General features: G+C 42.8%; 1 protein-coding gene across 27 annotated transcripts in view; it reads right to left on the bottom strand.

Annotated features, from left to right (window-relative positions):
• Positions 1 to 816: 816 nt before the first annotated feature.
• The window catches only part of FBXW11 (F-box and WD repeat domain containing 11), a 130,755-nt gene continuing 108,769 nt past the window's right edge, over positions 817 to 22,802 (bottom strand). For 11 of the 27 annotated variants that reach the window (XM_069556034.1, XM_069556048.1, XM_069556028.1 and 8 more), the window contains 8 exons: positions 21,177 to 21,314; positions 19,075 to 19,193; positions 17,089 to 17,338; positions 14,154 to 14,272; positions 12,323 to 12,433; positions 11,390 to 11,468; positions 10,165 to 10,350; positions 817 to 3,463 (listed from right to left, as the gene is read on the bottom strand). In XM_069556034.1, coding sequence (XP_069412135.1) covers positions 10,189 to 10,350; positions 11,390 to 11,468; positions 12,323 to 12,433; positions 14,154 to 14,272; positions 17,089 to 17,338; positions 19,075 to 19,193; positions 21,177 to 21,314 — 978 coding nt within the window. In that variant the 3' untranslated portion in view covers positions 817 to 3,463; positions 10,165 to 10,188. Of the gene's footprint in view, positions 3,464 to 9,359; positions 9,670 to 10,164; positions 10,351 to 11,389; positions 11,469 to 12,322; positions 12,434 to 14,153; positions 14,273 to 17,088; positions 17,339 to 19,074; positions 19,194 to 21,176; positions 21,315 to 22,802 lie in introns of those variants that run through there. The other 16 variants (XM_069556035.1, XM_069556049.1, XM_069556025.1 and 13 more) reach the window with 2 other exon arrangements.

The raw sequence follows: 22,802 nt of genomic DNA on the forward strand, positions 1-22,802 counted from the left end.
CTTTAACCACATGCATAGGCTTCCCTGGTGGCTCAGAGGCAAAGAATCCACCTGCTAATGCAGGAGACGTGGTTCAACCCCTTTGTCGGGAAGATTCCCTTGGAGAAGGAAATGCCAACCCACTTCAGTATTCTTGCCTGGGAAATCCCATGTACAGAGAAGCCATGTACAGGACGGTAGTGCGCTACAGTCCACAGGATCGCGTAAGAGTCAGACACAACTTGGCGACTAAACCACAGCAATCATATGTGGACTGCTGCTGCTGCTAAGTCACTTCAGTTGTGTCCGACTCTGTGCGACTCCATAGATGGCAGCCCACCAGGCTCCCCCGTCCAAAAAATTTTTACAAGAAAAATGAGTGGGAGCAAAGCTGTGTCTAATTACTCTAATTTCATCTCAACAAAGTCCAAATAAACAACTGAGCTAGTTATCAGGAAAGCTCTGCAACTACTCAGGACTCCTGAAGATACTGTCTTCCTTCGGCTCTAGTCCTCAGTAATGTGTTGATCTGCCAAAAGGAAAGACAATTTCATGTCCCTTAAAGGGCTGCAACTTAACTGTACGTGCCCCCCAACCCCCTGGATTCAGAGGATCCACTCCCACTCTGAGCCCTTGGGCACATTTAAGGGACCATTCTCACAGTAACTTTTGAAGCAATTAAGCATTTGTGGGAAGCATATTAGCTGGGGAGGAGATCTGAACCAGCCTCCAGCTCCTGAGGTTAAAGTCGGCTTTCAGGAAAAGGTCCCTAGGCAGAGATAGGCATTATCTCATACCAGTTCTCACAGGCCAAAAAAGAGTACTTTGCCTTCAACCTCATGGTACAAAGTAGACGTTTCTTTCTTTATTTTTTTAATCTACAAACTTTAACTGTATGTCACTGAATTACTGACAGCATGTTAACAGTTGGTTTTTTTTGGGGGGGGGCGGGAATTTCTTAACAGAACATCATAGTATTGCAACACTTTATTAATACAGTATTGGCTTTGAATTAGTAGCTGAAATAACAATTGCATGAAGCCAGATCAGGTGTACTGCGTAATACTCATACTTGATTTATTGACATTACTTAGCAATTTATTGGACAAAGGTCAAACTTTGTTTTTTATTAAGCACATTCCACAGTACAAAGCTGTCATGAATAATATCTGTACAATTTAACAGTTTTAATAGCTGTTCAGACACAAATTTATTTCAAACAGATAATTGGCAAACATAATTAATTACAAGTTAGAATTAGACTATCCCAGTGCTTTAAAACATTAATATAGCAGTAATTTACAGTTGCTCAATTATGGTTAGCAAAATAAAGTCCAGAGTACGGCTGGGAATTACTACTATAATCCCAGAAAGTCAGAATTCCTTGGGTGCCAAAGTCCCCTGCTATAATTTAGTAGGCACAATTCAAGGTTGTGTGCATATTCAAAGGCCATGATCTCCCAAGGAACAGGAACTTCTATATTAAACATGCAAAACAACAGGAAGTCCATCCGTTCAGAAGCACCGCCTCCTCCCCTCCCCTCGGCCCCACCCCGGCTCTCCTACCCAGTCTGCTGTGAAAGCTGTAGGACGAAGAGCGGGTCAGTGAAGACAACTAGTGGAATCACCACCCTCAGGCTCACACATCCACCGGATGAATGGAGACGTATTTTTTTATACTTTGAGACTCCTCAAAAATAGAAATTAACTTAATAACGTGTACGAGAGAAGGATGTTATTTTTTAAAAGGACAAAGGAAAACAAAAAAACAAACCAACCCAATAAGCAATCACAGACACACACGTTGATCCCCACACCGTTCTTAATGCAAAAGGACAAAGCAGAGCTCAGGTACCTTCCCCCAGAGGGAGAGTGTGCTCTCACGGGAAGAGGTTAACAGGAGGTTCTCATTGGTCCTTGAAAATGTTAGCGACCTTCCTTGATCTTTGGAAACAGTGGCAAAGGGCAAATCAAAACCTAATACCGGACAAGGGAAAAGCAGGGCCGACCGGACACCACCGTCCTTTCCCCGCAGGTCAGTGTGACGGTCCCATTCACACATTCCCGCTGTGGAGCGCCTGGGAGCCAGGGGAGCTTGCTGGGGCCGCGGCAGCAGGCACCAGGGACGACAGGGATGGGGTTCGTGAGCCTGAGGCTTCACACCGCCTGGGAGGACTCTTCCACTCAAGACAGGCCCCTGAACCAGCCTGACCTGGAACCCGGGCTCCAACACACAAATGGGCCCTGCCACCAACCCGAGCGGGGCAGGAGGCACAAACCCCGGAGGTGGGACAGCCAGTGAGCAGGGCTGTCTCGCCCTTCCCTTTCCAGGGCTACTAACACACAGAGCGTGACCTGGGATGAGAAACCAGATGAATGCCGCGGGAAGTAACCACGAGTACGGAGGAGCACTGATGAGGAAAGAACTACAGAAGCATTCACGGTACCTCTCTTATTGTGTATGCTGCACGACAGACAAAGCATTTCGCGTTCAACTTCAGAAATCACATCTTAAAACAAGATTCCCGCTGACACACACACACCCCCCCCCCACGCACCATGACAATGACAAAATAAAAACTCTGTATGAATACTGCAGGAAGGGTTCTAGGTCATCCCCACCGACCCTGGGAGCGGGTTCTTGAGCCCAGCCCATGGCTAAGTGCGAACACACTGTGCATTAGTGTCTCAGGCACGGGGGCCCTGACTCGAGCAACCTTGAGGTTAAACTGTTATGTACATTATATCTACATGCGGACACAGTATTTTAAATCAGGAGGCAAGCACACATGTGAAGGTGTTACTCTACTGAATATCAGGAGATGGTGGCGGGCACAGAGAACAGTTAACAGAAAAGGAGCTATATCACCTGTTGGCAGAGAATATAACCTGGCTTATAGTTCTTTAAATTAAAAGAAATTGGTACAGAAAGGAAGTATAATCCAAAAAAATATTAATCAATCCAGAGAAATGTTTCCATTGTCCAACATGTTCCTAATACAAGTCAGAATTCATCATGACTTGGACGGTCAAAAGGAGAATGCTAACTTCTGAAAAGGAAAGCCCTGGACATTCTGGGTAGGTGTTTGGCACCCAAAATTTCACCGAAGAATGCCGTTTCTTAATATCAGACCAAAGTGCAAAGCAATATAAATTAGAGGCCAAGTCTTCTCTTGACGGTCGATTTACTTCTGCAAAACAGACTTTACGTTCCTCTCATATGAAAAATTTACATTTGAAGCTTTAGATTTGTTTTCACTGGTAGGGGGAGGAAGTGGGCTTCTGTACTACTGAAAGTCGGTGAGGCTAAGGTATCCTTCTCAAAGCAGAGGCCGGAATCGGAGGTGAGAAATGCCGGTACTTGAAGAGTTAGGCTGCTTTGCATCTGCCCAGCGTCTAGAACCAATTCCAGCCTAACTCAGCTGTGAAGAACTCCCTTAGGCATTTGGTAGCCGTGTAGCCAGTAGTTCAAGACTAGGAAACCCTGAAAAAAACAAACACAAACAAACAAACAAAAAAACCAAAGGGAGCATGGATGGATATTCTGGTTGGATGTGAACATATATATCACAGCCCATTCATCTCCACAAAGACACGTACATTGCTGTGCACACGTTAACACTGATTGTCAAATAATCAGCATCAAAACAGAAGCTGCAAACTGTTTTGAGCATACTACATACCAGGCATCACATTTATTTAAACCTCACAACAAACTTATGAGGGAGCAACTATTATACTCACTTAACAAATGAGAGAACTGCGGGTCAGAAACATTATTTAGTTTAAAGCATCAGCCCTTATATCCTGGGATAAACCGTGATGGAAAAGAATATATAAAAAAATATATTTACGTGTATAACTCAGTCACTTTGCTGTACGGCACAAATTAACACAACATTGCAAATAAAATAGACTTCAAGGGGAAAAAAAGCATTAGCTTAAGTGACAGAGGGGATTCAAGGAGATGCCTGACCCTACGCCCTTCCACTTTTCACACTGCTGCTTAAAGTCATGCATGGGACATATGCTCAAAGTTACATTGTGTGCTTAGCATTATCTTACACTTACGCCACCCAGAGCCCACCAGGGCCTCTCTTGTGACAGACCAAGAGCCTTTATCTGTCACAGTAAAACAAAAAATATGTAAATATCAATAAACTAGTTAATAAAGTATTCCTTCTTTAAACAAACAAACAAACAAAACTGGCTGCGCTGGGGTCTCAGCTGCAGCGTGTGGGGTCTAGTTCCCCAACCAGGGATGGAACCCAGGCCCCCTGCGTTGGCAGTGTGGAGTCTCAGCCACTGGGTCACCAGGGAAGCCCCTAAAGTATGCATTCTAAATAGAATGCTAATAGTCAGGAATTCCTTCTTTTGGAAATAAATCATTTATAAGAGGAAAACAATGCAGAGGGGGAGGCAACTGAATGGTCTCCATTTTTTTTGACCATGAACTTGAGTGAGCTACCCAGGTGGCGCTAGCGATAAAGAGCCTGCCTGCCAATGCAGGAGAGACAAGGGTTCAGTCCCTGAGTTGGGAGGCTTCCCTGGAGGAGGAAATGGCAACCCACTCCAGTATTCTTGCCTGGAGAATCCCATGGACAGAGCAGCCTGGCGGGCTACAGTCCAAGGGGTCACAAAGAGTTGGACACAACTGAAGCAACTTAGCACACATGACCTTGAGTGAGGAACATGTTTTAATCACAATCTCTACATTCACCCATGTACATAAACACACACACACACACTAAGCAGAACATTCATGAAACAATACTTATCATTACTATGAACAATGCAGGTTGGCACTTTATATCCTAAATTTCACCCAAAGTCAAAATCCACTGAAATGATTTCACAACCACTAGTAAGTTACAATCCTTTCCAAACACTGCACCAAACCATTGGCCTGGAAGATCTAAGTCGCCTTTAGGTCTAAAACTCTATGGCGTAAAGCAGAAAGAAAAAGGGGTGGGGGGTTGTTTTTTAAAGCTTTTGATTTGTTTTTAAAGCTTATATACTATTTAAAGGCAATTTTCCTAAAAGGTTGGTGATTTTCACCAAGACCAAGAATCCTAATAAGTTTCTCAATGAATTCAACACAGATTCAACTTCATCTGCCACTATTTTCCCCATAAAGGGAATGAACAGTACTTGAATTACTTTAAAAATATTAACACTCAGAGATTAGAAGTCAGCACTCTCAAATGCTACTAGTGGGAATGTCAACAGATGTAACTCTTCTGCAGGGTAACTCTAAGTATCAAAGGTCTTTAAATATCATACCTTTCAACCTAGACACTGCAGACATTTCTAGAATTCTATCCAAAGGTAATAAAGGGTTGGGCAAAGACTAAGCTGAAAGAATCATGGCAATGTGTTTTATAATAGCTAAACGCTGGGAGGAAAATATAAATATATAACAGGGCCATATCCAAACAATCAAATTTTATTTTGCCATTAGGAACAATAATTTAGATAAACAGTGACCTTGCTAACAGGCAATAATTTCACAATAAGGGAGGGTGGGGGAGAGCAGCACAGTTATCAACCACAATTTTTAAAAGCCTGAAAGGCTACATACAAAGGAGTTAACAATAGCAAACCAAGGAACTTATTCTCTTCTTTTGGCTTACCAACTTTTACTAATTTCCAAATAATGATCCTATATTGTCTTCTAATAAAAAAGAGAGCTACTGCATACATAGCTCTTAGAAGTCAGTAATTTTTTAAAAAATGACTCAGCAAATAAATCTACTGCTTAATTTCCCTACACAGAAATACTCTTACCTTATATTTTAGGGGTAAATATCTTACTGCAAGGTTAAATCATCATTATGGTAGTGCTTCTTATTATGCATAAATCTTACAGTATCACATGGTAGTAATTTTTCCTTGTTACAATAAATGAAAAGAACTTGGAAAAGAGCAATGAAGTTTATAAAGTTGACTGCCAAAGTTGTCAAAAGTAGTTCACTTTGAAGAGACAAACACATTTGAGGTTTCAATGCTTGTGCTGCTTAAAAAGCAGATAAGATATTTCCACTGATTTGTAATTGTGGATCACAACAACGCAGTTGTTCTTAGGCTCCCAGAAAAGGGGTGAGGGGAGGGACTAGAAGAAGTAACACCTCAGTTTTCTTTCCACCAGAGCCAATGAGACAGCGAGCCCTGGTGATCATTATTCCATCTCTCAATCAAAGGAACCATGTTTCAGGGCAGTTTCGTGACGTCTGTAAAAGCTGTCCAATTTGTGAAGGTTTACTATGCTCTATAATTCATCTATCAAATATGCCAGAGCAGGGAGAAAACACACTGCTGACGTCTTAGAGTGTGTCATGTGCTTCTCTGGCAGAGTGGCACATTTCAAAACTGCCAAAGAGATGCATTTAAGCTGCTGGGTGATCCACCCACTCCTCCGACCCAGTCCATCTCAGCTCTGGCACAGCTGGAGCTGTCTGTGTTCTGTTTTACGCACGTCTCCAACATGGGAAAAATAAAGGCAGAGGCACTGGGATACAACAAAAGCAACGCAGAGAGAGAAATGTATAGCTTAGAATGGAAGTTAAGAATGGAGTCAACTTAACAAAGGATGTGCAAGACTTCACACTAAGAACTGCCAAGACCCTGCTCAAGAGAAACTGAAGAAGACTTAAATGATCAAGAGATATACTGGGCTTATGGGTCAGAAGACTCAACATTCTCTCCCCAAAATGATCTTTAGACTCAATGCGGTTCTGATCATAATCCCATAATCTTCATAGAATTTGACAATTTCATTCAAAAATGAGTATGAAAACCAAAAGGACCTAAAAGAATCAAAACAATGTTTTTAAAGTTGACTTATTGTACAGTGTGGTGTTGGCCACAGGATAGCCATAGATCACAGAACAGAACAGAGGCCAGTAAAGCAACTACAAACAAGTGGGGAGCTGACTTTTTGACAGCGTACTGAAGCAATTCAATGGGAAGAGGATAGTCTCTTAACCCAACAGAGCTGGAATGACTAGATGGCTGTATACAAAACAAGAACAATGATATTCTCACCTCACACTATATACAAAAATTAACTCTAAAAAGATCAAAGACCTCAGTGTCAAAGCTAAGCTCTCACAACGATGCTGGTCCAAACATGGTAGTCCCTAGCTACATGTAGCCGTTTTAAGTTTAAATGAAGTATGATTAAATGTAATTAAAAATCCAATTCAATTTAAATGTAATTAAAAGCTCAGTTCTTAAATCAAACTGGACACATTTCTCGAGCTTAAGAGCTACATATGGCTCATCACTACCAAAGTGGATGGTCCAACTGTGGAAAATGGAAACGAACCTAGTGAAAGAGAGGTCAGTGTTCGGTAAGGCTACGGTGGGGTCAGGTTCTGACTCCAGGACGCAAGGGAACCTCTGGGGGTGATAAAAGCGTTCTTATCTGGACTGTGGAGGAAGTTGCAGGGGTAAGCAAATTTGTCACACAGTATACTTTAAGTGGGTACAATCTGTTTTATAAAAATCACACCTCAATAAAATTGCTTCAAAAACAAAAATGGAGATTAGCAAAGGGAAAGGGCAGAGGGAGACATGTACATATGGGCACCTGTGTATGTGAAGAATATATCTAGTACTTTGACTATGCTAGTTTGGACAATTTATTCCAATTTCTTACTCAGTTATTCTCTTTACATTTGCGGAAGGTGACTGTATGATTACACTGCACTTTCTTATGCAGACTTATTTATTTATGGTCAGATTCTGGTTGGCTGAGGAGAAAGGGCACAAAGATTTCATACGTGGCCAACCAATGCCAGTGAGCGCTCACGGGGCACTGTGCGGGGTTAGACACTGGGGCTCCAGAACAAAAAGGAGCGCCACAGCCTTGTGAGAGACAGGCGTGCACACCATTTCAACGCCAAAGAATAAACCAAGTCAGACCAGGTGAAGGAGAGAAGGTGACGTGCTGGTCTCTACAAAGCCCTGACAAGGCAAGCAAGGGGAGCCAGGGTCCAGAGGTCTGAGGAGTCATGAGGGGAACGGGACAGAATTCAGTCTGATTGGAGCGCTGGGTTTTTGGGAGGGAAGAATGAGTGGCGGGGGTGGGGGAGGGCAAAGAGGACAGAAGGGAAGAGCTAGAGGGTGAAACTCCCGGTAGCTAGTCCTAGCCAAGCCTTGTTCCTGAAGGCTACAGGGAGCGAGTGAAGGGCAGAGGCAGGGCGAAGACAACCACAGTTGGTAGCAGGATCAAGGGTGGGCTGAAGAGGGAGGAGAAAACCCCAGGAAGGAAGGAGGAAGCCAGTTTTCATCCAGGTCCATTCCTCCTTCCCCATGTACTTCTTTGTCTTTGGAGGAGGGAAGGCTGAGGCAGGGATGAGCAAGCATTCAAGAGATCCTTGCCTTCTTCCTCTATAATTTCCTGTAATTTAATACATGTAAAAAGTGTGGCATGTGAATTTCTCAGCTGACTTGTAAAGAATCTATCCAGAGAGAAAGCAGCGAGGGAGATGGCCATTATCACAAGATTCAGCAGGAACACACCTGAGACCAGGAACCGCAATGATATATGTGACTTAGGGGTCACCACCGTGGCTCAGCTCCTGCAGGCAAGGAGGCAGAGCCAACTGTGGTGGCACTGAGTCCTCCTGGGTCCACGAGGGGTCCCGTCATCCCTCCTACTGACCAGCAGAACTCCAACCAGGCACTGCTGCTCAAACTGAGCTGGCACGAAGAAGAAACACATTGGCCATTTCTGATGCAGACCCCTGGCTTCCCACTAACAGATGCAATGGGGCAAGACCAGAGGTCAGCATACTTTCCTGAAAAGGTCAGAATGTGTACAGATTTTAGATGGCTATCAGCCACATGGTCTCTGTTGCAACTACTACTCAATTCTGCCACTGAAGCACGAAAAAAGCCACAGACAATAGCTGTGGCTGGGGAGGGAGAGCGTATACAGGACAGAAGGTAAGAGCTAGATGTTGAAACTCCTGGTTTCACAGACACAGACATGACTGTTTCCAATAAAACTATTTATGGGCACTGGAATTTGAATTTTACATAATTTTCACATGTCTTAAAATAATACTGTTAAGTTTTTCAAAGTATTTAAAGTGCAAAACACTATTCTTAAACTGCTGTGCTAAGGATAAAGAAGATTGGGCAGAGGGTCAAATCTGGCCTCTCACTGTAGTTTGCTGACCCTTGAGTAAGTCAAACTTCCTGGAGCAGAAATAAGGAGTATTTGAAAAGATGTAAACTTAGTGATCTATAAACCAGTGATTCCCTATCTTTTCACCAACAAATGTCACAATTCTACACATGGACTTTCTTTACATTTCTAATATTCAATAAGTAGAAAAATATACAATGATGAAAAGCTACTAAGCACTAAGTAATGTACATAAATATGAATTTTATTAACACAGTCTTTACATACGTGGTAGTACAATACACACAACATTGTTTCTTCAATCTACAAAGTTTAATGTGCACAGAAAGCAGAGGCCGCCTTGCGGAATTCGCAGTTGGGATTACTGCTCCAGATGAACGTGATCATCGGTTCCAAGGACACAGCCAAGGAAGGCTTCTCACCCTCTATTAACGGATAACCTTTGTAATCAAAACAGGCCATCATCCATGGTTAGAATGGCTCTAAGTCTGCCTGTAACCAGGGCAAAGAACTCTCCAGGGCACCTGCCAAGTCTAATGGATAAAAAGTGAGTTTTAGGGGCTCCCTCAACAAACACCCTTCTTTGACTCCTCCTTCAGGGAATGGCGGTGGTGGGTGGACTGTAATGGGAGGAAGGAGAGGTAGTTTTAAGAGTTTGGTTGATGGTGATTTTTTGTTTTAAACATACAACTGAAAGACAGGAAAGAAAGAGAAAAAGAAGATCCTTGTATTGCAAAACAGATTGACAGACTGGGGGATTTTTACTGGTATTAAGTTGGTATGACCTGGGAAACGGTTTTAAAAACAGGAACCATAGTTTCTGGCAATACAAAAACCTGCAATAATCAGAACTCTGATTCAGACTTTATTTTGATGTGACCATAATGATACCAGAACTAAACTAGAGTTCTGTACTAGAACTCGGCAAAGCTGATGCCTCCAATAAAGCCTAGCCACCTTGGTTTCTATTACTTCCCCAAAGGGAAGGCGGACTCCACCAGCCAAGTTAAAAGTGGGGAAGTACTCACCTGAGACGGGTAAAGTGCAGACTGTTATCTGGAGATGTAAGTGTATGTTCTGGAGGGAGAACGGGTCTCATTCTGGGCACTGGGAGGCACATTTAAGAAATCCCAAATCAAAATCGTGTCATCGTGCGAGCTGCTGATGATCTGAAATTCATCAAACTGTAGCCGAAACACACGTCCAGAGTGTTCCTGGGAAACACATCAGCTTGATGAATAAAACGAGCCCTTGACAATCCCTCTTATCTCATTAGCAGGGAGCTGGCACAGGCTAAAAATACAGCTCCTTATCCAGGTTTCCTAAATAAGTATCCAGAGCTTACTGAGCTTTGCCCTTCACCCAAGGAACAAATATTCTGCTTCTACATCAAGGGTTTTCTTTAACTTTGTATTCTAGATTCTGGCCCATTAATATGTCAAAGAAGAAAAACTGCCTGATCGTCTCGCAACAATATTAATACCTATTCTTGATACACTGTAAAAACTAAGCCCAGAAGGATAGTGTTTTTAACATGACCAAGCATACCTATCTCAAACCACAGCCAACATCGGAATTAATGGTGAAATATCAGAAGTACTCCTATTAACATCAAGAAGGAAACAGGAATGGCCCTGACTAAAGTTCTGCATGTTCTAGTCAACACAAGAAGGGAAGAAATAGAAGCTAGAACTATTAAAAATAAGAAAAATCAATCCATATTTTCAGACAACTGTCTCCTCAAAAATACAAGAAAAGCAAACAGATTATTAGAAATAATGAGCCTGGTGAAGTAAGCTTGCTAATAAGCTTGCTAAAATAAAACGAACATATAAAAACAAGTATTCCTGTATGCCAGCAATAATGCCTAGAATGCAGATTGGGGGGAAAGTTCACCATAACATACAAAACGTGCTGTGTTGTGAAACACAACCCAGCCACAGACACCCGTATTAGGAAATCTCCCAAACCTGCAGACAGGAAATGCTTCACGCTCCAGGAGGAAACCAGTCCATCTACAAATGAGGAGGCCTGCTTTCACATTTAAGCTGGGTTAACACTCCCGAGGAAAGAGCTCGCAGTGCTATGAGTGTAAAATCGTCTCTGACTTTGCCTAAACTAACGGAAGAGTCCATTTGGCAGAAGGAGCGCTGTGAGACGTAGAAGCTTTCCTGTGATGGGCTCGGGAGGTCTCTCTGCAGGTGGCCACCTGCCAGCACAGGGAAGCACTTCCCATCCCAACAGATCACATACCACCAATGTGCGCAGACACAACGTGCTTGCTGGGGCTCGGGGGTCGAGAGCAGCTTGCAAGTCCCAAACTTTGATTTTCCTAGAAAGGAGAATGAGATCACAATGAGTGGGAAAGTTAAGGTTTTACACACCGTCAAGCATCTCCTTGACAAAAAGGAGTGCATTTGAACTGCCTATATTAAAAGATAGTGGGGAACCTGCTGATGTTTTGACAAGGTATTTAAACCAATTACACTTGCTTTGGAAGAAATAAGGACCTACACATTCTCAGAATTGCTGAAATGGTGAAGAACTATTACTTGAGGGGATACAAGAAAACAACTTCACGTTATCTAAATTCAATTCCTGACTTGATAATCTGTGTCACCAAATTCATTCATCAGGGGGCTCTCTAAGGCTGAGTAGGTGCCACTGACAGAAGCTAGGGCTCTTGGTGAAATTCCAAGGATACCTTTCTCCACACTAAGCAAACGCTGAAAGTTAATAATAGGAGTATGAACATACCAACTCACTCAGTGAAGTATATATAAGGTCATCTTGAAAGGTCTATGGTTGCCATTTGCTCATTTTAAAAGTCATGCGGCTTTTTAAAGAGGATGTACCAAAAGGGGAAAAAGAAATTTATCACCGAACTCACCATACACACACAAAAAAGCCTGGTTTAATTTCGGGCTGGGACAAAGAACTGAATTTCCGCACAGCCTAAGCTACTCCCTTCAGTTTACGATAATGGTTAAAAGCAAAAGCTTAGTTCATTCTCTGGGCCTGAGTGTCCCCACACATCAAGTGGTGTCACACCTGCCATCCACCATTACGAAGGAAATATTAACACCTAACACAGGGCCCGGCAATACACGGCTGCTTCATAAGCAGTACTTCCTGTTCCTCTTCATATAGTTATGGCTGTGCCATTTGAAAATCTGAAACACATACCCATCATAGGCCCCGCTGACAATCCTCTTGTTATCAAACCGGATGCATCGGACTAATTCTTCATGTCCCTCGAGGACTCTCAAACAGGCACCACATTCAATGTCCCACAGCCTTCAGTGAAAAACAGAGCTCTATGAGCCAGCCTCGCACATGACCACACTATCCACACCATCTTCGCCGTCCTGGGAGCCCTTATTTCTGTTTCACTCCTGCCACATTACACACATTCAAAGACACATGTGTGTATCTTATTCGGGTATTTTTTAAGAACTTGGGAAGAAGCCTTACTTTTCACTGTATTTCATTTTATATAGTTTGAAACTTTTAAAAATCATGTTGTTATTATTTCAATAAGACCAACAAACAAGAAATTTCAATTATGTTTAGTTCCTAGGCATTCTAGTAAAGTCTGAATTGATGAAACCAAGGAGTCAAATGATCTGGGAAGGATTTTTCTGGGGGAGATGAGGATTGTAGGCTGTAAAGAAGAAAAAGCATATGGGTGTAGGGGAGATGGGAGAGATGGCCCAGAGGGTTAGGCTTCCAACCCAGGCACTTGAAGCCTGGAGGCCATGAGGCCCACTGTGATTAGGATCAGTGGACCAGCTGGTGGTCTCCTCTCCCGATTAGCTTAGGGACATCCTCTTCCTACAACAGACTGCAACCTCAGGCTACCCAGGGCACAGTGGGCATCTCTCACTGGGTATATGTCTTAGAAATATGAAGCCACTGACTACATGCAGCCCTTTTCTCTGTATATGATTTATGTAACAATTCTGGAAATAAGAGGTTTTTTTCTATTACCACTGATATGTCTACATTATTTGAAAAAAAGAAATCACAATAAACTAACATGCACAAAGCCATCAAATCTATACTGATGTTTTCCTAGCCTCCGGTAGTACAGCCCAGTAGCTCCTGTCACACATCCAATGACTGTCCTATCCTAAGCAACAGCTCTCAACAATCAGTGAGGGTGGCTTCCTCACCCACTGTGAAGACAGCCAGTCAGCACTGCCCCTATGACTCCAGACGTTCCCTTCCTTAAACTAGACAGCAATGCACATTATTTTGCAAAAGCTGAGAGATTCCAGTGAGGAAGTTATGGATTGTTTATTGCAGAAATATTACATAATGCAAAGCACAAAGAATGCAACAGAACGCAGATTCAAACTGTCAACGGACTTTTATGATATCTGCACACTTAAAATGGTAAAGAAAACTCTTGGCAGTTATAGCTATATTGTATCTGCTTTCCTTCTTTTTTTTTTTAAAAAATCTTGAACCGAATCCATATTTTGCTCGAACAGCCAATTTGTTTATAAAAGTTAGCAGCAGATGTTGGGATAGTGAAAAAAAGACCTGGGATAATTAAGTAGATATTTGAGGAAAGTTTTTAATACAATAAAAAGTATTTAAGGATAGGCATATTAATTAGAAAGCAAGGACAACGAGCGTTGGGGAGAAAAAAGGGAGATAACGACTAAACAGGAACTGATGACACTCCCATCGGTTGGGGAGAGAGGCAGGAGCTCACAGGTGAGGGAAGCAGAGCATCAGGCTCTGTTCTGAGGCATTTGGGTAGCGAGCAATTTTGGGTGGAGGTGAGGTTGTAAAACCCTGTGCACTGGGGGAATCTTGCAGGAACACCCAGGACATACACAATTCACCCACTCTAGTATGCAGAGCCAGACACACATAGAAAAATTACCTGAAGTTTGCTTATCTGAAGCAGCCCCCAGACCAAGTCTTTTGAGCATTAGGACTGAGAGAGACGTCAACGTGGTGGCAACAATGAGCCCACCGTGTCGGCACAGCCGCTTCTACCCACCTTATGGTATTGTCTGATGACCCGCTGACAACCAGCCGGTCCCGGTACTGGAGGCAGGCAATGCCACGCTTGTGCCCATTCAGAGTGCGGACAAACTCACAGGTGCTCGTGCTCCAGACCTGCAGGCAATTAGCAATACTGTCAAGAATGGATGCGGAGAAACTCTCGACAAGATACCTTAGAACAAAAGCAGAGCTGCTAAGAACGACCAAAACACTTGGCTAGGAACTCTGCTGCGGAGGCTGGGGAACAGGCTGGAGAGCACAGCGCTCTCTCGGCTGTGGAGCGAGGGAGCTGCAGTGAGGGAGCTGAGGTCTCCAGACCCTGAGATCTTCTCAAAGAGAACTTCTGGAGGCCTCCAACATTCATTTGCCTAGCAGGGAAGGGTTTGGGCCAGATTTTGTTTTTATGCCAGCTGACATGTCAAACCCAATGTAACTGATGTGAAAAGGCTTCACCTTTTACATCCTCCTCTTTTCCAGCAGAGTTTCTCAAACAGCTCCATTTGTTTTGACACACCACTCCTAATATTATGTATGTGAAATAAATAATCCCCCTTTTGTGAAGCTGTCTGCAAGACTCATATGTCCACAAACACACTTAATACAGGCCAAATGAGACACAAAGCAACCAATGTGCCCTGAATTATTTTATTAGCTGCATTTGTAGTTGGATGGGATGACTAGATATCCAGAGGTAGAAGGGTGAAGTTGAATCCCCGTGTCACACCGTATACAAATATTTACTTCAACATGGATCAATGACCTAAATGAAGGAACTGAAACTATAACCCTCAGAAGAAAACAAGAGTAAATCCCTGTGGCCTTGTGCTAGGCAACTTCTCAGATACGACAGCAAAAGTACAGGTAACAACAACAACAAGAAACTGGTAAGCTGAATTTCATCCAAGTTAAGTGTTTCAAAGGATGCTATCAAGAAAGTGAAAACGGGCTTCCCTGTTTTCACTTTCTTCCAGTGGTTAGGAATCCACCTTGCAATGCAAGGGACACCGCTTTGATCGTTGGTTGGGGAAGATCCCACGAGCCGCGGAGCAACAAGCCCGTGCACCAGAGCCTGTGCTCCGCAACAAGAGAAGCCACCACAATAAGGAGCCTGTGCAACGCAACAAAGAGTGGCTCCTGCTTACTGCAGCGAGAGAAACTCCGCGTGCAGCAACAAAGACCGCCCCCATAGCCAAAAAATAAAATAAGAAATTTTAAACTTTATCTGATAAGGGACTTGTAACCAGAATATGTAAAGAACTTTTGCAGCCGAATAATAAAAAGACAAATAATCTAAGCTTTGAAATGAGCAAAAGATTTAAGTAGATGTTTCTTCAAAGAACTTATAAAAATGGTCAATAAGTACATGAACAGATGCTCAACATCATTAGTCATTAGGAAAATGGAAAGCAAAACTGCAGATATAATACTGAACACCTTCTAGGATGGCTATAATAAAAAAGACACACACATACACACCCACACGTGTTAGTGAGGATATGGAGAAATATCTGGGCTGATATTATGCAACATCTGTTTTATAATAGGGCCCAAACCCTCTTGGCTTGCAGACACTGGTCCTGCACAAATTGGTGTGATTGAGTGATGAATGAGTTGCCACAAATCCTAGTTTTTCAGCTTCCAGGCTATCCAATCTGAAGTTTGATGCAATCTAGTCTTGATGTGTGGAACCAGATACTAGAATGCTGGCCAGTATACGTCATAAAAGGAAGGTTTCTGATGAGTCATTTTGGAAAACAGTTTGACAGTTCCTCAAAATGTTCAACACAGAGTTAACATCCCAAGACAACTAAAAATATATGTACTTGCAAAAAATGTGCACACAAGTATTTATGGCAGCATTATTTATAATAGATAGAATGTGTAGACAATCAAAATACTCATGAACCAATGAATGAATGCGCACAACGTGGAAGGTCCGCACACAGAAGTTCACTTAGTCACCACAAGGAGTGAAGCTCTGATGCACGCCACAAAGCACATGGCTGAACCCTGAAAACACCTCACTCCCTCAAAGAGGCCAGACACAAAACGCCACACGTAACATACGATTACATCTGCCTTAAACATCTACAATAGGCAGATCTACAGACAGAAAGTAGCCAGGGATCAGAGGAAGAGAATAGCGGGTGACCGCTAACAGGCATGAGGTTTTTTACGGAGGGTGATGAAAATATTCTGAAACTAGTGAGAGTCAAACACCACTATGAATATACTAAATCACTGAATGGTATGCTTTACAATAATAAATCTTATGGTACGTGAATTATATCTCAATAAGGCTGCTATAAGAATAAAAGGAAAGCTAAACGTTTTAAAAGTTCACAAGGATACTGCAATCAGCACTGCATTTACTGTGTCTGACGGATCACCCGGACTACAACTGCTTATCACATGCCTGCCTTACACCACATGTTGAGCTCCTTGGAGGCAGGGACATGTCTTGCCCAACACTGAATCTTCAGCATCGAGCCCAGGGTCGATGATACGTCAGGCTCTCAAGGTTAGGTGAATAAATCAAATTTCAGCTCTGCCACTGACTAGCTGTGTGGTGGTCTCCAGCCCAGTCCATCTGTAAAACGTGGCTCAACAAGAGTGCTGAGAGGGTGGAGTGAGGCAGTGGTGGGAAGCACCCAGCACGCAACACGTGTCCCGCAGGGAGTTCTCTCCCCATGGAAAGGTCATCAACAGTAACAATTTCCTTTCCTGAGACAGAGGACTGCCCGTGATCCTCTTCTCAGACCTTGCCTATGACTCCAGAAACAAAGAATGAGCACGCCTTGATGTCTCACAAGCACAAATGGAGGAGAATCGGGATCTTGCCAGATGTGAGGCTGGTGGAAACCACCTCGGTCTTCTCTATGTGCAGAAGGGATGGCAATAAACAGAGTTCTCACTGTGGACATACTCACTTTGATGGTCCTGTCCCCAGAGGCAGACACTATGTACTTGTCGTCAAAGTCCACGACGTTGACAGCAGCCCGGTGGCCGACAAGGACCCGGCGCAGAGTGATGTCGGTGGCAGAGGCCATGTCCCACACGGCGATGGAGCGGTCCTTGGAGCAGGTCACCATCAGCCCGTTGCTGAAGCGCAAGTGGAGCACAGCCTCGTTGTGGTGGATTAACGTGTTCAAAACTTCGCCCGTGTTCACATCCCAGACTCTAAAGCAGAACAGAAGAGCACAATGCTTAATTACTGAGACAACCAGGAAGAGACTCCAGAGTCTGTGCTCTGGGCCCACTATTAGTACTAACTCTAAGAGCAGGCTGGGGAAGTGTGGACTTCACATGTACTTGGTGACTGGGACCTGACACCATGCTTAAAAGGAGCCCCCAGAAGCAATTTTTCTACATGCGAAGAAATGTTCAGATGGTTTCAAAAAGGTCAGTTCTGCCCAGGTATTCAGGGATGGTGTTTGCAGGCTTGTGCTGGTGACAAAAAACGATTCAAGACATCCTTGGGCTTTGCAATGAGCCCAAGATGACAGAGAAGATGGCTTGGTGGCTGGGTTTCAAGCATGAGGTTCTTTATGACCTTTGGCAAGCTTCTGAGTCTATTATTTATCCACTGCAAACTGGAGACTGTAAGTCATGGTGTCTCCTCAATCACCACACCAGGCTATTTACCCGACCGCTTTATGGACAAAGTCAGCATCTCCAGCTCCTTTAACCTTGAGGGACGGGGTTCTTAGGGGCAATCCGTCACGTCACAACTTTTCTGTAACCCCAAACTCCTAAGGGTACAAGTTCGTGTGGAGGAGAGGAGGAAGATTCATGTTTCTGGGGCTGAGACATGATCTGTGTCGGCAGGAGCAGCCTGAAGCCCCGAGTCAGGCAAAGGATATAGGCGTGCTGGCAACTATCTCTATCTCTTAGGTGTGCCTGTAAAACAACCCTCTTCAAGTCTCTGACTCACCCTAGGAGAGGCATTTCCTTTCCTCCACATGGCAGGCCTTTCTCCGGCTACTGGCAGGCCTTTCTCTGGCTACCGGCAGGCCTTTCTCTGGCTACCGGCAGGCCTTTCTCTGGCTACCGGCAGGCCTTTCTCTGGCTACCAGCATTCCAGCTGAGGCTGTACCGTATTATCTCTAGGCTCTGGTGAACTCATCACTACACCAAAATCCAAAACTATCTGGAGTGAAAAACGTCCTTGTCCCAGGGGTTTAGGAGTAGATCCAAGTAAGGTTTCCTTTCTACTCTCAATCCCAACCAGCGACCTCAGCTTCCCTTCTACTACAGAACACTGCCACTTCTGTCTTCATCACCTGGGCCTTGTTGATGGCATCTGAGAACTGGAGCCTCCACTACTGGAAAAGCTACATAATATCAACACAGTCTTGAATAATAAAAACGCAAGGCTCAAAATTAACTATATGAGTAAATTATTTGCCTCTCTGGCCTCGGTTTCCCCAAACTACACCTATATAAAAGAAGATACTATTCACCTATTTGGAAAGGTTTCCGTGAGAATTCAACAGGAAATCATCATACAAAATATCTGGCACATTATTTAAAGTGCTGCAAATAACTGCCTCCGAGTCCTTCTAGTATCCGTAGGTTACTACCTACCCATCACACTCCTGCAACACCCTGCCTCCTTCCTCTACCGTCTGGAGCATGGTCTCCGGGGAAAAGCTAGCTTGATATGAGGTAATGTGCTTTTACAGGAAAGCAGGTTGCCATCTCTGTAATGTATGGTAATGGGAATAGGACCTACTTAAACAAAGTTAGCTTTCCTGTCTATTTTGCTCTAATGCAGCTATACCAAAAGTGGTTTTTAAATAGAGCATAAAAAAACATATACATGGTATGCGTGTACTTTATTGCAGAAGAGGGTATGAACCTCAGTCTTCTCATGGAAGGTATACAAGTTCAGACGAGTGAAGCCATATCCTCACCTCACTGTGGAGTCTGAAGAGCCAGTAACAATGACACGTTCATCATACTGGAGACACAGGACAGAGCCAGTGTGGCCCGTTAACACTTTCAAACATTCCAAGCTGGTTTTATCCCAAATCTATTGAGACAAGATCAACCACAAACAGTAATTTAGTATATCACATTCTGATAAATGTTGTTATCTCACCTTATTTTCTGAATCACAAAACAAAACAAAGCTGTGTTCTAGCAAATCAGAGCATTAAACATCCAACAGGTGGCAAATGGCAAGAGGGGAAGAGGCGATACTGAACAACTCCAGAACAGAGGTACTATTTGGTTACTCTGTCCCCGTAACTCCTGCATCCATTATACTTAGCGGCCTTATATAAAGAGAATTTTTAAATAAACTCTGCAAAAAGAGTCGGCTCGCCCTCTGGAAAACAATATGACAGTATTAAGAGTCTTTAAGAATGCACACCCTTCAACCCATGACATTGTTTATGAAAAATTTAAGATGAAAAATGTTCAGCATCTTACAAAAATTTCACAGAAAATTATGGAGAGTTTTTAATGAGAAAATACAATGCTTTATTAAGTTATGTTTTTCGAAAAATCAGACTAAAAGTCATCCATGTAGTGACATAAACACGATGTATGTTTTAAAGCAAAGATTAAAAGGAAGTAAAATGGTGACAGTTGGATCTATACGCTGAGTGTTGTTTTTCTCCCTTCTTTTGATCTCTCCAGTGGTTTCCAAGTTTTTGAGACTGTTCACAAATAATGGGAAAGATGGGAAGTGATTTTCTTCGAAGAATGTATTGTTAAAAATAGATTCTTGTGGACCTATTTCTCGGAGCTTCCCTGGTGGTTCAGATTGTAAAGAATCTGCCTGCAATGCAGGAGACCTGGGTTCAATTCCTGGGTCAGGAAGATCTCCTGGAAAAGGGAATCCCCACTCCCTTGCCTGGGGAATTCCAAGGATGGAGGAGCCTGGCGGGCTACAATCCACGAGGTCACAAAGAGTCAGACACGACTGAGTGACTGACTAGCACTTTCACCTCTTTCTTCCCTTGTAAAAACACTATCATAATTTGCAGTGTTCCTAAAGTTAACTACAAATGGCCAATGCAAATTGTGATAGTATGTTCTCACAAAAAACATGCATGCATATGTTTACAGCGGCTCTCTCTATTCGTAATTGTGAAAAACTATAAACACAAATGTCCTTCAATAGGTAAATGGATAAACACACTGTGGTGTAACCATGAAAAGGAATGCCACTCAGCAATGATAAGGAGTCAACTACTGTTAAATGCCACAATGCAGCAGACTCTCAAGAACAATGCTAAGTATAAAAACCTAGACGCAAAAGGTTTTACTATGTGAGTCCATTTACAGGACATTCTCAAGAAGGCAAAATTATAGGGACAGGAAAAAAGAAGATCAGTAGTTGTCAGCGCCTGAGGAACAAAACAGGTGAACACAAAGAAGCAGGACCAAGAATCTGGGGGATGGCAGAACTGTTCTGGACCCTGATTACCGTTATGGTTGTACAACTATCTATGCTTATCAAAACTCACAGAACTTTACACCAAAAGAGCATATGCAAATTATAACCAGAAGTTAAAAAATCACACATTTTCTTAAATATGAGAAAATAAGCTACAAACAATATGAAAAAAATTCGTTAGCGCCATTAAACCTTAAACAAAGAAATGATCCAGTTTATCTACTACTGAAACGTGCATAAAAACAACATAAACTGCTCTATCATTCTTTGTGTTACCAACTTAGCCTTTCACAGAAACCATAAAAGGCAATGACTCTTGATTTATGTGCAAGTTAGCAACACTTTCGCCAGCTAGCAAAGTAACCAAGAGCCCTGTGATACTGGAATATTCTCTACTTGCACCTAAATACAGAATACAGCGAGTGAATGTGCTTCGGGAAGGGAAAGAAGTGAGAGGATCCAGGGGTCTAGTGTTAGTAGAGGGCAGACAGCTGCCAAGACTGAGTGAAAGAGATAAAAACCAATCAGGAGGAAATGGAGACTTTACATCTAGCGTCTAACATGTAGCCACAGTTCTAAAAATAACGCATACCAAATGCAGTCATTTACCTTAATGGAATTGTCTCGCAGGCCGCTGATAATTTTCTCGTCGTCGTACTGTAAGCAGTAGACGCCTTTGCTGTTCTCAGAGCGGCACTGAATCCGCTGCAGGTTGTGCCGCCCACACCGCCAGTTAGACTCTATGGTCTGGGGAAAGGGAGTGAGAGATGAGCTTCTGCGACTCAGCTGCTCTATCAGCGTGCAGTCTTTGGCATTTCAGAAACAGCACACCGGGGATACTCCATCTTGGTCTGATAGCTGTCTGTGGATAGGAATTAAACTCTTTTCCAAGTAAGACATGAGCCCAACAATAGTTTTCCTCAAATGGTCACTGCCCATCTGGCAACTATCACAAGATTTCCAATGAGTGTGGGTTGGGTTTGGAAAAAATGGTCTAGATACAATTCAACATGCTTAAACAATGCTATTTGCACCCAAAACATACAAACAAATAGTAACTCACTGGATCATTCTTTCCTGCCACTTAAAATATTTGGCAGAAGACCACCACTAACATAAGTATATACTAACAACCTGTGTATCTATGCAAAACACTGATTGTTTTGATCAGTGAGAAAATACACTAAAAACTACCACATGCTAACTACTACAGAAAGAACTGTGTCATCCATTTCTAATCTTTCCCTTCAGAGTAAGAATGGCACATTCCAGTCCTGATTTTCATTCTTTCATCATTCATTCAACACTTACTGAGATGCTGGATACTCCGGGTACTGAATGACTGACTGTGCCAGGCAAGGGGATGAAAAGATTGACAGGAAGCATAGCTGGATACACACTAAATCATGTTTATTTGGTTCAATGATCCATGCATTAACCTTGGAAGGAAGTTCTCATTACTTTCCTTTTACAAACAAGGAGTTTAACCTGCCTGGGGCCACAAAACTAGTAACTGGATGAGCTGGCAACCACACCCAGTTCCTTCCTGACTCTGAGCCTATGGTTTTCCTTTTAAAATATGCAGTGTCCACAAAGTATAGAGGCAATGAACACAGAACTTAGAAAGATCAGTAACAACTCCACACAAAATATCAGTGTCAAATTAGTGATTAAAAACTGTAAGTGCTGCAGGACTTACAGGGTCTTCTACAGTGCTATGGCCTGAGACCAGTGGGCAAAGTTTAATGAGGAGGTGGGCCGTGCCCAGAACAGGAGGCCTATCTCTGGTAGTGGATGTCAGGGATTTTCAGGATAAAAAGACACAATGTTTCCACTAAGGACAGCCAAAGCATAAACTCCTGATTCTTGAAATTAGGGGACAATAGGGACTACAATAATTGGTTATACTAGTTCAAAAGACATATCTGAGTAGTTAAAAGCTTAATTAATTGCTTAAGTGAAGAAAGGAGAGAAATCTCATCTTTATTCACAAAGTTAAGCACTTAATTACTGGCTCTTCTGACATCTAACAAACCACATTTCTTATTTTGAAGGCAACACGCTTCTGTATGCTCTAAAATGTTAAAATTCACTGAATGTTGTATGCCAGGTACTATGCTTCCGTAATACTATGCCATGTGTTTTATACAGCTTATAATATTCATTTGATCATCATGACTCTGAAGCTAAAATTATTATTCTCATTCTACAGAAAAAGAAATTGAGGATTGGAGA

Source organism: Ovis canadensis, chromosome 16, assembly GCF_042477335.2.
Source record: "Ovis canadensis isolate MfBH-ARS-UI-01 breed Bighorn chromosome 16, ARS-UI_OviCan_v2, whole genome shotgun sequence".
NCBI lineage: Eukaryota > Metazoa > Chordata > Mammalia > Artiodactyla > Bovidae > Ovis > Ovis canadensis.